The sequence below is a fragment of the Lemur catta genome, chromosome 1 (assembly GCF_020740605.2).
Source record: "Lemur catta isolate mLemCat1 chromosome 1, mLemCat1.pri, whole genome shotgun sequence".
NCBI lineage: Eukaryota > Metazoa > Chordata > Mammalia > Primates > Lemuridae > Lemur > Lemur catta.
The window spans coordinates 256412369-256427625 of record NC_059128.1 but is presented as its reverse complement, the minus strand read 5'-3'; the positions used below and the strand labels follow the sequence as shown (position 1 = coordinate 256427625).

General features: G+C 36.0%; 1 protein-coding gene across 1 annotated transcript in view; it reads right to left on the bottom strand.

The window, feature by feature from the left end:
• ROBO1 (roundabout guidance receptor 1) overlaps positions 1 to 15257 on the bottom strand; it is a 70415-nt gene that overhangs the window by 41342 nt on the left and 13816 nt on the right. The window contains exons 8-11 of the mRNA XM_045540454.1: positions 14226 to 14397; positions 9514 to 9711; positions 5432 to 5458; positions 4012 to 4054 (exon numbers count right to left, since the gene is read on the bottom strand). Of these exons, the coding sequence (XP_045396410.1) occupies positions 4012 to 4054; positions 5432 to 5458; positions 9514 to 9711; positions 14226 to 14397 (440 nt within the window). The remainder of the gene's footprint in view (positions 1 to 4011; positions 4055 to 5431; positions 5459 to 9513; positions 9712 to 14225; positions 14398 to 15257) is intronic.

Genomic DNA, 15257 nt, shown 5'->3' with positions numbered 1-15257 from the left:
TTGTCAGGCTGTAGGCTGTCTTCTCTTTCCACAGATAGGTTTAAAGGCCAGAGATAGGTCTAGGAATTGTCAATAATTTAGAGAAGCAAGGCTTGAGCTCTATTTCTTTTTCACCTCCCACTGACAAGAAAGGCGGTATTGTCATATTGTCATTCTCTACCAGGTTAGCCTGACTTTCCCACCCACTTTTTTAGGCTTTCTCTGCTTTTCCCTGATTTATGCTTTTGTTTGGATTTTAAGTAGGTTTTTGGATTTTGAGTAGGTTTTTTGGAAGAGGTGACTGGGGTGTTTCAGGTACGGAAAACAAATGAATACAAACAGCAGCTTAATATTTCTGAGATCTTCCCCTGGATTATCACACAAGTTCCTTATCCTTTTCAAGTTGGGAAAAAGTCTCTTTGCTTATCACAATCCTCCTTCTCTCCTTTCTTGGAATAATTAAATTTACAATTTGGAGAACTAGAAGAATTCTAGATAACCTTCTTTTTTATTAGAGGAAATAATCCAACTCAATATATTTTCATCAAGGACTGAACTCAGGTCTTCTGACATTGATTTATTCAATAACTCATTAAGTCCTTTCTTAGATACTTATTAATGACATCTTTCAAAGGTAAAATTCATGTAATTTATTAAACTTATTAAATGTAATGCAATAAATTACATTTATTACATTACACAATTTTCACTTATTGAGAAATAAACCAAATAATCTCTATACTCCAGGATCTCACATTCTATTGTCAGAGGCAATCATATACACCAGGGGTTGACAAACTTTTTCTGTAAAGGACCAGACAGTCATTATTTAAGGCTTTGCAAGCCGTAATTTCTGTGGTAACTATTCCACTCTGCCATTGTAGCTCAAAAGCAGGCACAGACAATGTATAAACAAATACTCATGGCTGTATTCTTATAAAACTTTATTTACAAAAACAAGTGGCAGGCTGGCTTTGGCCCAAGAGCCATAATTTGCTGATCTCTGATATAAACAGATCACTGCAGTACCTCACGTTAGGTGCTTAATGGTAGTTCCACAGCACAGAGCTGGTGGAGAACGCAACAGGTGAAATCCAGTACATCAACCAGGGGCAGTGGAGGGGGAGACACTCCAGGCTAATGCAATACATGTGCAACGTAGCAAGAACATATAAGAAAGTACAATATTGGTGAATGGCAGGTGAGTTGACAGAGTGGATAGTGGGGTATGGAACATAGTGGCTTTTTTTTTTTTTTGAGACAGGGTCTTGTTTTGCCCCCCAGGCTGGAGTACAGTGGCTTGATCATAGCTCACTGTAACCTTGAACTATTGGGCTCAAGGGATCTTCCCACCTCAGCCTCCCAAGTAGCTAGGACAAGTATGCATCATCACACCTGGGTAATTTTTTATTTCTATAGAGACAAGGATCTTGCTATGTTGCCTAGGCTAGTCTCAAACTCCTGGCCTCAAGCAATCCTCCTGCCTCAGCCTGCCTGCCAAAGCTCTGGGATTACAGGCTTAAGCCACCACACCCTGCCTGGCACATAGAGTTTTGAAATGAGTCTACAAAGGCCTAGAGTTTGTGGGCTTCACATACTATGCTGAGTTTGGATCTGATATTCTATACGTGGTTGGTCCTGTTGAAAATGGGATTTTCAGCGGCTCAGAGACATGATCCACAAGCGTTTCAAAACATCATTCTGTCTCTAGTGGGCAAAGGGAATTAGCAGGAAATTGTGCTGATGAAGGCAGATGAAGGGAGGACTGCTGGGAGCTTTGGGGGTAGATTAGGCAAAGGAGAGCAAGTGCTTGAAATGAAACAATATTGTCAGAGTGAAAGGGGCAAGAGAGGATCAACAAATGCAGTAATGGATGCAGGAGGTGAAAGAGGATGACTAGAAGGTTTTGGTTTAGGTGTCATCAACCTAGTGAGGTGGGAGGTCCAGTGAGGACTCAGAGAGTCTGAGATTCATGGGGGAAACCAGTGCTTAAGGAATGGATACAAGAGAAGTCAGTACAGCAGTTTGGTTTGCTATTCATTCTCTTATTCCACTGGATCACAAAACACAGACACACACAAATTCTCACACATGCACACATGGCTTAGAATGAGTCCTCTTACTAAGGCAGCCCTAATTTTCTTATCGTGCTTTATGTTTTCATAGCAGTTGTCAACTGCTGATACTGAACAGTTGACTTTTTAAAAAATGTTTATTATTCATCTTGTATCTTCTGCAGTATAATGTAAAGTCCACAAGGGCAGGAATTTTTATGCACCTGGCTCACTGATGCAGTCTAAGCAACTAAAACAATGCCTGCCACATACTAGGTGTTCAATATATTGAATGAATAAATAAATTTCAAATTGTTTATATAACTATCATGTTGAGCACGGACTCTATGATCTTTATTCAACTGTTGCCTCTGTAACGTTCCCGCACCTCTTATCATTTCATTTAGGAAAATGATCACCTCTATTTAGTATTCAAAATAAGTCAGTTTCTCTGCCAGGGAGTCCATTTTTAAATTTAAAAGGCTATGTCTGTACTATGATATAATGAGATTTCCAAATAGATTGTTCAGGAACTTTGTAATTTTTCAGTCCTGTTGTAGAAACTAGCATTTGCTACCTATGCATTCCTGACATTGTTTCCCATGTGATAATTTGGTCTGTGCAGGGGTAAATTCCTTTAGACTAGGACCCACATGTGCCCAAGCACAGAAGCTAATGCAAAACCTATAGAAGATGCTCAGGAAAACTTTCATATGCTCTGATTAATGAGAAAGTTGAGTCTACGGTAATGAATATACACATGTAATGAGGTGGATATATAATCAAGCACTCCAGATTCACTCAAGAGAAAACGTTCTTTCATGAATGTCTGCTTGGACTGTGATTTAGATGGAATTTCCCTGAATGCAAAAACATGACCTTGTTTAACTCGTGAATCAAGTGTCTTTATTCCCTATGAAGACCTCCCTAGTTCTTGGGTCTTTCAGTGGCTGGCTTTGTTTCACAGGTATGAAAACAGGAAGTTAGCAGTAAACAGGAAACAAAAGGCCAGTGCTTGTTGCCAAATTTGTACAGCATTGGCTAAAGGTCAACATTTTTTTTAACTGCTCTTTGTTACAAACTAAATTATTAGATGGTATGTTCTTTGGACTGAGGAATAATATCTTACTCATTTTTGTTTTTCTAGGAACAACCACATTATCCAACTGAAGAAAGAAGGGAATTTAATAAGTTCATTGAATTTGAATTATAAAATGGTTTGGATGGAAGTATTTTTTTGTTTTTTTCCTTTTAAACCTTAAGCTAAACGTTACTTTTCTTTTTTTAATCATCATATTGTGGAAAATCCTGATGCTTGGTTCATGTAACTTATACCTTATTTCAGCCCCTTTAAGCTGCCTGTCACATTAATTTGTGATTTCTCTGTGAATACCTTAAAGTTCACTGGATAATAATTACCAAAAATCATAGCTATCGGATTGAGGCTTATTTTAATTAGAGGGGAAGAAAAACTTCTTTGTTAACCAGCTACTAAGATTTCTTCTTTTAGTTTAACATATTTCCCTGCAAATGGGGATGTGAAGTCGAATTCATAACAAGAACAAACAAACATAACCTATAACAACTTATGGGCAACTGCTGTGTTCAGCAGGTTTTCAGATGAACACTTTTTTCTTTGACAGTATCTGTTAACTAGCTATATTTCTTAATCTTCATAAGTGCCACAGCTTAATCACTTTAACTCCTTTTAATCATCTGCTAAATCAGCAAGTCAGTCTTTTTCGGTTAAAGTCCTCCCTCTGGTGGCCATTGACGAAGATGCACCCGCTCCAGTCAACTGCATTTGTGCTAAATAGCTTGGTTCAACAGCACAGCTGAATGGAATCTTTCTGAAGGATTTAAACACATTTCACCTTTAAGTTAAACCTTTTAAACAAAGAAAGTGGTGTCACTGAGGAAGACAAGAAGAAATATTTGGAATTCCCTTTAGGATTTACAAAACAAGCAAGATAATTACCTCCCTCCACTGCTCACGGCTTCGCCTCCTCTCTGATAAGTTACTAGAATATTACAAAAAAAAAAAAACACACAATTAACAGGCACATTTATATATCAAAAGCTATTATATCCATGAGCATCTTTCTAAAATGGAATTATTTCTCCCTTCCTACCTAAAAGCATTGCAAAAATCATCACAAGATGTACCAGATTTCTGATACAACTAGTAATTTTTTAAAAGATTGTACAGGATTAAATATATATCACTCTTATTTTCCTAATGTTTCAACAAGGTAGAGAAACAAGCAAAAGAAAAACATTCGTACACTTTTATTAAATGTAACTATTACCCATTTGTACATTAGGATTCCCATATATTTCTATTTTAAATTTATTATAGCATATAATTTCATGATTTCATACGTGTGTAATCTTAAATTCAGGGAAAAAAACCCATACTAGAATATTCTTCCGGAAATATGAGTACCAGTAAGACAAAGATAAATGTTAAACCTTCTTTCCACACACAAAGATACATGCCAACTTGTGACTATTAATTAATGCAACTTATTTTTTATTGTGGTTTCTGGAAACCCTTTCTCATTATATTTTCATCAGACATGTACATGTGATAAAAAATATATTTTAAAGCTCTTGAAAGCCTTCTCAGCTTAATAAATTTGGGATATAAAAATTTACCCATAACAAAAACAGATTTGCACATAGTTAGGCAAGGGGTTAAGAAGATTAGCCTTTCTGTAAATACAGACACATTTTCTAAGTAGAAATATGTTTTTTAAAGCTGCCAAATTCTGTTTCTTAGAAGAACTCCAAACTGGGAGTCTGTCAGACAGAGATAACTGTTCCCAGTGATTACAATAACTGGATTAAGACTGAGGAGGCATAACTACAGGTACACCTTTTACTAGAGGTGAGGTGACAGAAGAGGACCCACTTTGAAAGAAACTGAATAGAACAGAATATTAGGATTCTGACTTAGGGAAAATGAAAAGTTTTATCTTTCCCATGTGCTAGATATTTTGGTTCCCTTTAACAACATTGATTCTATAAACAGGGAATTAGAATGGAGAGAAATTTTTGTTGGAAAACTTGAAAGCTTAAGTTAAGAGAAAAAAATGCACTGCCAAGTATGAAATAATTAATGAGATCATTAGCATGTTAAATCATGTCGAGGGTAGAAACAGTGTGTCTATTTAATGAAACACATGCAAACACGGCTAAGATGCCATGTGGAGTTGTGAATAAATAACACCAACCATTTCTACTTCACATACATGCCTGGCGTAAGTAAACGAAGTATTATATTCTGTTTTAAGTCCTTTCCCCCAACTCACTGAAGAAAATGAAATAAAAACAGAAACAGTACAACCCATGCCAAACTAACAAAGGAAAGGAGGAGGGTAAGTGCAAATATATACCTGTTGGTGTGAAGGTAAAAGACGGGACTGAAAAATCAAAACAAAATATAAACCAGTTATTAAGCTGAAGAGAGAAAGGGAACATATCACATTAGTATAAATCAAGCAGACAGCTGAACATAAAACAAATGTAAATAACTAAGCCAGTAGTTCTGACACTGATATATGAATAAAACCAAATCTGAGGTTAAGAAAAAGAAGCTTGTCTCTACAGGTTCCATTCTGAAGTGTCTGACATTCTAGTACACTCAGGAGGGGAATTGTGCTAGCTTAGCCTGTGAATGACCCTGCATTTAGTAACACAGACTGAGCTCACGGCTTTAGCACAAACAGGAATTCTCCACTATTAATCATTTCCAAACACTGGATGATGGATTCTTAAACAAGAATTATCACTGTCTTGCTGGAGTCCTATCTAGAAATCTGAAAGTAAATGCTTATTAAAGTGGACTACTAGGTGCACTTAAGTATTCATCATTGAGAGAGAAAGAGAGAGAGAAAGAAGCAAGGGAAGGAAAAAGGAAGAAAGAAAAGAGAGACAGGAGAAAAGGAGAGGAAAGGAAAGAACACACTGAAACAAAGAGAACCGTAAAATTAAACTGTTTCACTGAGCAGAAATGCCTGATATCATATAAACTACACTCTTAACATCATAAAGATTTGTGAATGTACAGAAAAAATGTGGAGTTTTAGGCTTTAATTTTCCTTTTAGAGTTTACATTTAGAAGCTTTCTAGGAGTGGGCTGAACTGAACATTTTTTTAATGCCACAGTAGAAGCTAAACAATAGAACAATAAAACCCCTCTGAAAACCTTCACTCTCTCTGCAGTTATAAATCTTAATCTAATCAATAATGCCTGAAATTGAACTGCAGCCCTCAAAAGTAGCAGCTTTGCCTCCCCCACTTTTCCTATCTTCTCCCATTCCTAGGTGTTGGATACACCAGAGCAATTTCCATGTCATTTCATAGAGGGAGGAGATTGACTTATTTTCCAATCTCTTCACGTTAATTTAAACTAAACGCTGCCCTGGTAAAGAAAGCAAGGAAATCTACATTACTCCCTCTAAGATTAAAGTTTGCTTTAAAAAAAAATCTTTAATACAAACAAACTAGAATATTGATTGCTTATCATGTATCAAAAAACTGCCAAAATGTATTTTCTATATCACATCTGAACACTGTTCAAGAAATTTACTGTGGGATCAGAGCCTTTGGGGCTGCAAACTAGGACGCTATAGCATCCCCTACAACTGTCATCTCTTACGAAGCCACTCTATCTCTGAGCATACTAGAAAGAACAAAAGCAAAAACCTCAATCTGTGTCCCTAATTTATACCCTGGCCTTCATTTGCAGCATAGCAGTCCCTGTCTTAAGAATTCTATTGTGTTTTCTTTCAGACAGGTCTTTTCAGAAAGTCAATGTAATTTAGCTACATTCAAAAATTCAGAGCCATAGTAACAAGTCTTTTTAAAAAAAAAAAAAAGAAAAAATAGAAAGGTACATTTGAAACTAAAGCTATTCATGTGAGAATGGAGTGCCTGAACATTAATTTGCAATCACAAGGACACCAGGGAGATATGAAAGGTCCTTGCCATTACTTCTCCTAGCTAACTGCTAACCCCACTTTGAGGAATTGAAGAAGAGATGAAAAGAGGTCAGTCTAAATGAAATTTTCACTGCTAGCACACCAAAGAACAACTTAATTCTCAAAGCTTCCAATAATATAATAAACTCTCTGTGTACTCAAGTGATGCTGATGCAATATGTGAGTCTATGTGGACAGGGGTACTGAGTGAACTAGCAGATGTCACACTGATAGCTAAATGTAAGGGGGAAATGTTAAAAATGCTCACTATTTTCCAAAGTGACACTCTGGCTTGATGTGTTATAAGTCAATAAGCTCTTTTACTTTTTTTTTTTTTTTTTACAATATTTCACGTCCCTTTTTTTAAAAAAATCACCGGCACTGTTTTTTGGCATAGAAAATTTAAGATCCCAAAATGCACTTTTTGAAATAAATTGCATAGAAACAGAATTATGAAAAAGTGCCAACAGGACAAAGTGAGGAAAGCAGAATCAAATGCTCATCAAATTACATTTGTAATTATGTTCTATGATTTCTGCTTAAACACAAGCTAGTTGAAAGGACAATGATATTAGTTTAATAGGTTTTGCAGAAAGAGCACATGGGCATTTGTCAGCATGCTCACAGTACATTAGTAAAGGAAAAGGAACATCTCAGAAAAGAAGAATAGTTTCATGTCACATTTTTGTATTTTAAGACAATGTCGAGCATTAAATTGCTACAATCACACAGGTATGGCACTTTGTCATCAAAAGAAACATTGGATTCCACTGACTCGCTGTTCACAAAACGGAGTTGATGATGGAGGTCTTCTGATTGGAGAATACAAGAGACTCCACATCTATATGTTAATTAGTCACTTTTCCTCATTCAAATCAGATTTCAAAACAAAGACAACCTCCCTACTCTTTCCCCACTCCACCACACGCAGACACCCACAAACCCCGTCTCTGCATTCATTTTTTAGTCAAAGGTTTTATACAGTAACACATGTGCCTGACATTGTTCTACTTTGTATACATAATGAGCACCAGTTCTCTTTGCAGTAACCTCCAAGCCCTCATTTTCCATTTCACAGGCAGGGATATTGACATAGTGCTTCATCTCTAGATAGAACACATATCTGAAAAAAACATATTTAAGGATGATGATGCTAAGGCAAATGTATGTACATGAAAAGATTGTTGCTCAGCCACAGGCAGGAGGCACAGACATTTATTTGTATAGTATTAGTGATGAATTTGTGTTGACTCTTTCTTGCCAAGACTCCTTGTGACTGAGAGCTCCACTATTTCTGCCGTCCCAGACTATTTTATAAATGTATAAGGACATTCAAGTTCTGGCTAGCATTAAAACTTCTAAATTTTCCATAAAGTGGGTAAAAGAATTTTCCTGGCCAAGACGTATACGAAATGCTAATTTGTATTGACAATTAAATAGAAAAAAGGTGGTGATGGTAGGAGAAAAGATGATTTTATTGGTAATCCTCTTTAAATTTGCTTTTCAGCAAAGCAAAACTGTTGTATTAGACTCAAGTATAGACCCTATAATTTGTATAATTTGTCATCTAAACCAGGACAATTTTGAGAGCAAAAAAGGAGGACCAGAAATAATTTTGAGAGCAAAAAGGAAGACCAGAAATAATAAATTGGACTGTCCCCTGAAAACTAGGACTTACAGCCACCCAACCTCCAGCTCAGACCTGAGGCCCAGAGTTGATGCATGTATTTGGGGGCCAGGGGGGATTATCTATCTGATACTGCTAACAATCTCCTCAGAGAATGAAAAATACAAATCATCATATTTGATGATATGTAGCAAAGGTGTGAAAAATCTTGGCATATTTAGTTCATCCTGAAAATTGTAAATAACAGCAGCCAAGTAAACTTTCTTTTATAAAATAATAAACATATTTGTAAAAAATCACCATCACTAATTAACAACATACACATATTCAATTCTACAATTTTAAATATCACAATAAAAAGGTGCTAAACCTCTCTGTAAGCAAAAGTGCATCACTCAATCATGCATTCCATATTCACCAAGAAAGGACTATTTTATAAGTAATCGAATGGTAGTATTGCCTTTTTTGCTTCACAAAGGGCAACAATGCTCCCCCTACCTTAAAACTGTGTGAGACAGTTCAAGGCATGTATTTATAATTTCTATAACAAGGAAATCCAAAATTTCCCTCAAGAATAAAAAGCAATAAATTAATTCCTAACAAAACAGGGCCAAGTCTAGACCTACCTTGGTAAAATATATTTTAAAGGAACAGGGCCCTAAGAAACCGGTAAGCCCTAATTGTAATGTTGCTACACAAGAGAAGTTAATATGTAGATACCACAATAAAATAAAAGTCTTTTTGAAAATCTTTATATACAAAAATAATTTAAGATGGGATATATATGATCTTAAATAATTTGAAGTAAAACATTAAACTCAAGAGTTTTACAAATATTAAAATATGAAAAACTTAGGAAAGGGAATACCTTTTCTGATACCCGCGTAAGTACTAGTGAGTCCATTCCTCTTTTTCCGGTGTCGATACAGCCAGATGCTGAAGACCATGAGGATGATCCAGCAGGCTGCCCCGATCCCTGCTATGAACGCGGGCTGCTTCACCACGTCTGAGATCTGCTGAGCAAGGCTCACTTGGTCCTCGGGTGACACTGGGTTTCCATGAGAATCTGAAAAGCCATCTTATGATTAATTTGGATTTAAAACTTATAATAATGCAAGCATATGTTTGTGATATAAAACGGCTGTCATTACTTTATTAATTTGGGGATAATGATTTCTGTTTTTCATTCTGCACCACCAGATATCATTAAATAAAACATTTCATGAGGGTTTCAACAAAACTATATTTATTTTGTATATTTCCATTCAAAACAAGTATGGCATCATTTTACAGGATCATACCTATCATACTTATAAAACTGATATAAATACAAAAATATGACACCAAAAAATGAAATACTTGAATGCATGTACAAATGACACATATACAAATAAATAAGGGGTATTGAATAAGATATAATAAGGGGTATAGAAAAGATATAAACTTCCTCAGACTCCTATAGGAAGCTTTAGATATACACTGTAAGACCCTCAACTGTCTTAGAAACACATTCAGAATGGCCTATAAAACTCAGGATCATTAAAACACAATGAGAAATTAAGATAATATTACCATTGAAAGGGTTATGAATGATCTTTCTTTTAAAATAATAACCACAGGCAGCAATAGATATAAGAAAAAAACATTAAATATGCATAAGAATTATCAAATGTTATGAATAGTCAAAAAGGCTTATATATTCTGTTAGCCATTTTGATTCAAGAATTAAAAATTAATGGGATATATGGCTAATAAAATTTACTTATTTTACATTTGCGCTTTAAGCCTCCTAAGCCCACCATTACATCAAGTCACACAGAGCAGTCAGCAAAGTCTCTGTAGAGAACTGGAGGCTGCTGCTCTGTCATCAAAGCAATATCCCATTTTGGTGGCACCAAGTGATGCTAACCCCGAGAATGTCCAATGTGCAGAATTCCCACTACTTTCTGCAGTTTTAATGTTCTTCCCCCACAACATCTGCTGAAACAAGAAGATATTTACCCATTTTGATAGGATTGGTGATTTCTTAAAATTGTTAAATCATTTGACTGTGAAAAATATTCTTGTTTTGAATTCTCATCATTTTATGCTGTCTCATCATCCATTTTGAATTTAAGTTTAACTTTCTCATACCAGAGGATAGTTCTTCTCACCCTGACAGTTTCCAGTCCTCTGTCTCCTTCCCAGTTCCTCAATGTGGTCAATCCAGATATCTGTCTTACACACCTGCATCCCGGTGACCATCTCGCTGTGAGGTATATAGATGCCACCCACTTGGCTTACCCACTGACCCTGCACCCCACACGGACAGTGCAGATATGCCACAGTGACCATTATCAGTCATGGTGTGACCCCATGGAACTTGAGCCATTTGCTCTAAGAACCTACCAATTAGAACTCCCCAAAGCAAACCTGCTTGGGAATTGCCATGAACACCAAAAAGACCTCAGCCCAAAGGTCCTCTCTCTCTGGCTCCCCACCTGCTGGTTGAGCATGTTGCCCCCGTGGTCTCATTGGCCCTTGCTGGCACAACACGCCCTCTTCTCTAATGGATCTGTGAGTAATATGTTGTTCTGTTATTTCACGTGTTTTTGTTGTGTTGCATCCTCTGTGTCTCATCTGACTAATACACCCGGTCCTAACTTTCCTCCCAGTTAAGGCTCTCCTAGAGAGGGGCCATATTGACAGGAATAAACTAGACACAGGTCAGATAAGAGCCGTAAGGGCATCTGCCAGTATAAACAAGTTTCCTGTGACAGGGACATCTGGTCATGGGTTGGACACTTAGGCATTATGCTGTCTGCAAAGATAAAGAAAGATCCTGTGAAAGGCCCAATGTAACCATCTACAACCAAATCCCCTGAAGCCCTGTCAGGGCAGGACTAGAGTTTATGGCCACTTTGCAAAGAGAGACCTCAAGACCAAATTAGAGAGAAATATAACAATTCTGCTCATACAATCTGCTTTAAGATAGAGAAACATTTTCCAGTCAAAAAATACATTTTTTCCAGAAAAATAATTGGTATAGCTCATCATATGCAAATAATATTTCTTAAACAGAAAAAATACCCACAAAATATTTTTTCTTATTAGGTGATATTGCATCTTGATAAGACAACTAGCAGGAAACATCAGCAGCATTCAATGGCTAAGGAAACAGCACTCTTTCCACTACAAAATGGCTAAATTCCTTCTTGTGTTGCATGTGTGTGTGTGTGTGTGTGTGTGTGTGTGTGTGTGGTTTTTCAATTTGCTTTTTTTTTTTTTAACAGAATTTCAGATTTCATTCTATAGAAGGTCAAGGCTGAAAAACCTATTTTCACAAGCAGTCACGTGCCTTCAACTGTTTGTTGACTGAAAGTTGTATTTCATGTTCCAGACCCTTTTGTCTCTGGTTATCCTAAGAGCACTTCATCCACTGAAAGTTCACCAAGCAGACCTATTCTTTTTATTCCGAATACACCCTTTGTATCTGTTAGGTTTATAGATTTCATGACTATTTGTGCAAGGTTACGTTGGGTAGCTTCAGATTTTATGGAAACGGCCAAGAGAGATTCCATGCAAGCAACCAGATGGGCTTAATAGAATAAAGTGCAGTGTGACTAATGAATTAAAACAACTCCTCTTTATCTCAATCTTTGTCTCATTGCAGCTGAGGCTATATTAAGATAGGGAGAACTGAACACATTTATAATCTCAAGAACACCAATTTGACCCTTAAATCCCATGATTTAAATCTTAAATAAATAAAATCACATGTAGTCCTTTTTCCAATTTATCTTCCAAAAATCAGGACTAAAAGTCATGTTATAAAAAATAGGGAAACAACATCAACAGTTTATGGGGTCATCACAATGTAACTTATAATTTCAATTTTAATGAAGTGGGCAAATATTTGAATATAAACTATTTCCTCAATATAAACTTTGTATCTTCCTTTATATCTCATATAACATTGTAACAAATGCATCAAGCAACTTTTTATAGTTTCCTGTATTGTATCAAATAAACCATGAAGTTATTTTTGTTTAAAAGTTGTGTATATAATCATTGTTTTAAAATGTGCTAAATGTATAAGATAAATACAAAAATCAAATTTTGACCCATGGCTTTGAAGAGACTGCAAGCTCTCCCCTAAAGGTTTCATTGGGACTCTCCTAGAATAGAGTTGTTGGGAAGTAGCTTCCTAGTCAGTGACTTAGTTTCGTGGTGACCCCATTCATCTATTTGCAGTCACCATGGGCAGGAGTAACATGCACCATTTCCAGACCTGTACCATTTAAACCCTCCCATAGTCTATGTCTTTCCTTTCCTCCTTTCTGAAGGTCCAGGGTCAACCTTGGAAGCCTCCTGTTAAGGAGGCCAAGAGTCGTCAGCCTATGGTTCTCAAGGCCTATATGGAACAAGTCCCACCCACAATTAGACTTCTGGTAGAATTTATTGTGTTATATGACAGATATTCTGCAAGTATATCTGTTAAAGCAGCTGGCATTGTATTAACAACAGAACATCAATAATACTTTTCCAAATAAATGTGAAGTTCTTTGTGTATCATAACGAAGTTTATCAAAGCCAAATGTTTCTTAATTTTGTTTTAAAATAATTTCTAGGATGTCATCAATATTATTAACATGCAAAAATAGTATGTAACTGCTTGTGAAGTATAAAGATTCATATATCTAGTCCTTTTTCATAATTTAGCAACTGATAAAATATTACTAATGTTTAACTTCTGATCTGGAATGCACAGACATAAAGTTGACTATATACTTCTCGGCACCATTCATAATTTAAATGTCACTTCTTAATATCTGATGCTTTTCTCTCTACTTTTAAGTTGCAATAGTATTTTGTTGCTGTTTTTGTTGTTTGTTTTAGATTTTACTAGTAATCACTTACTAATTTCTATCTTATGTTCATGCCATATTGCCTATTGTGAATTGTGGTAATGAAGGCTTCTATGCCAGGTTTATTTTATTTTTTAAGTTCATCTAACCACTTTTGAAGCACAAATTGTATTCAGCTTTCTAAGTAATCAGCATATAAACGTATTTCAATGCTCTTGGACCTCTCAATCTATCTTCTGTTATAAAAAGCGATCGCCATTTTAAATAAATACTAAATGTGAATATAAATTGCATATTATTGTAAACTTCCAATACTTAGTTTAAGTTTTGCATGAAAGTTTGTTTTTGTTTTAAACCCAAACAACTGCATTCCATGAGAATGCAGACTGTGTCTATTTTCTTCACTGTAGTAACATTGGAACTTAATTAAAAGTACTTGCTGAATAGACAAAAAAATATATTCTATAGGACACGATTAGGAAACCCTGAATACTGATAGACTTTTGCTTCAAATGTCATCTAAAACATGTGCTTGGATAAGTTGAAGTTTAGTTAAGACATCTCTATCTAGTCTACCTATGTTTTAAATAAAGCTAGTATCTTGTTGTAGCTCTAACCCACATGTCATATTTTATTAAACTTTGCAACGGTGGCTCAGCCACATACCGAAGAATCAAAGCAGGACACGGGGTACAATGATAGACCATCAGGGGGGATCTGCACTGGCACTCACCCAACTGGATAAACTGAGGGTCGCTCCTCACTCCTGGCCCGGCACCGGTGCTGGCTGCCACTTCCACACTGTATCGAATCCCAGGAACAAGAGAGGGAATGACCACAGAAAAGGTGGAACCATCTACCGTCTTATTTATATGATATCGAGTTTCATTGCCCAGACACCAAACCTGTAAGAAGTACGCAAGGAATGTCAAGCTGGTATATTATCTCCGCTAATGCGAAGGTTCACAGAAGATTGTGGTTTTAGAGCCAGAGTTCAGACTGATCATGAACCTACCATAAGAAGTTTCTAGAGTCATTTTTCCCTATGATCTTGTTCTGAGAAGACTCTTCTAGTCAAACCCAGTGTTAGTAGTAGCGTCAAGACTTCTTTATACTTTCTCATATACTTTTAAAGGATTATTTCTATCAGGTACATCTTCAAACTTTCACTTGAAGACCCCGGTTCCTAACAGTTCGCATCATTAGATTCTATATCATCCTATATCATTAGGTTTTTGTTCTTTTTTTTCTTAACACAAAGAAATTATTTGCTAGAAAAAAGAAAAGCCATGTATTTCCAGATAAAGAACAGTAACTTTTCTATCATCATTCAACATTTGCATCCTAGGTGTGATGCAAGATGATTAGATATCATAAAACAAAAGGAGTAGGAAACTCTTGAGTCTAGTACCTTACTTACTTCAGCAGTTCTCTGGGATAAAACTACCTGGCACTGTCATTGTCACCTTACATTTTACAAGAAGTACCTTTAGGAGAAGGAGGGAGAGCTTCTGAATAATCAAAAATAATTTGCATAAATATCCTTATTAAAAATAAAACTGCACACAAGGAGTAAGGATCATCCTAGGATTTTATTCAGCCTATGGCATGTTGATCTATTATCAATGAAAGAAAATCAGCACTCTGATCTTATATTTAAGTGGAAATATTAATTCATTTGTCATTATATGAGATCATAAAAAATGACAATACATATTTTATGTGAAAGAAGGACATTCTTATAGTAAGAAAGTTATTATAGTTT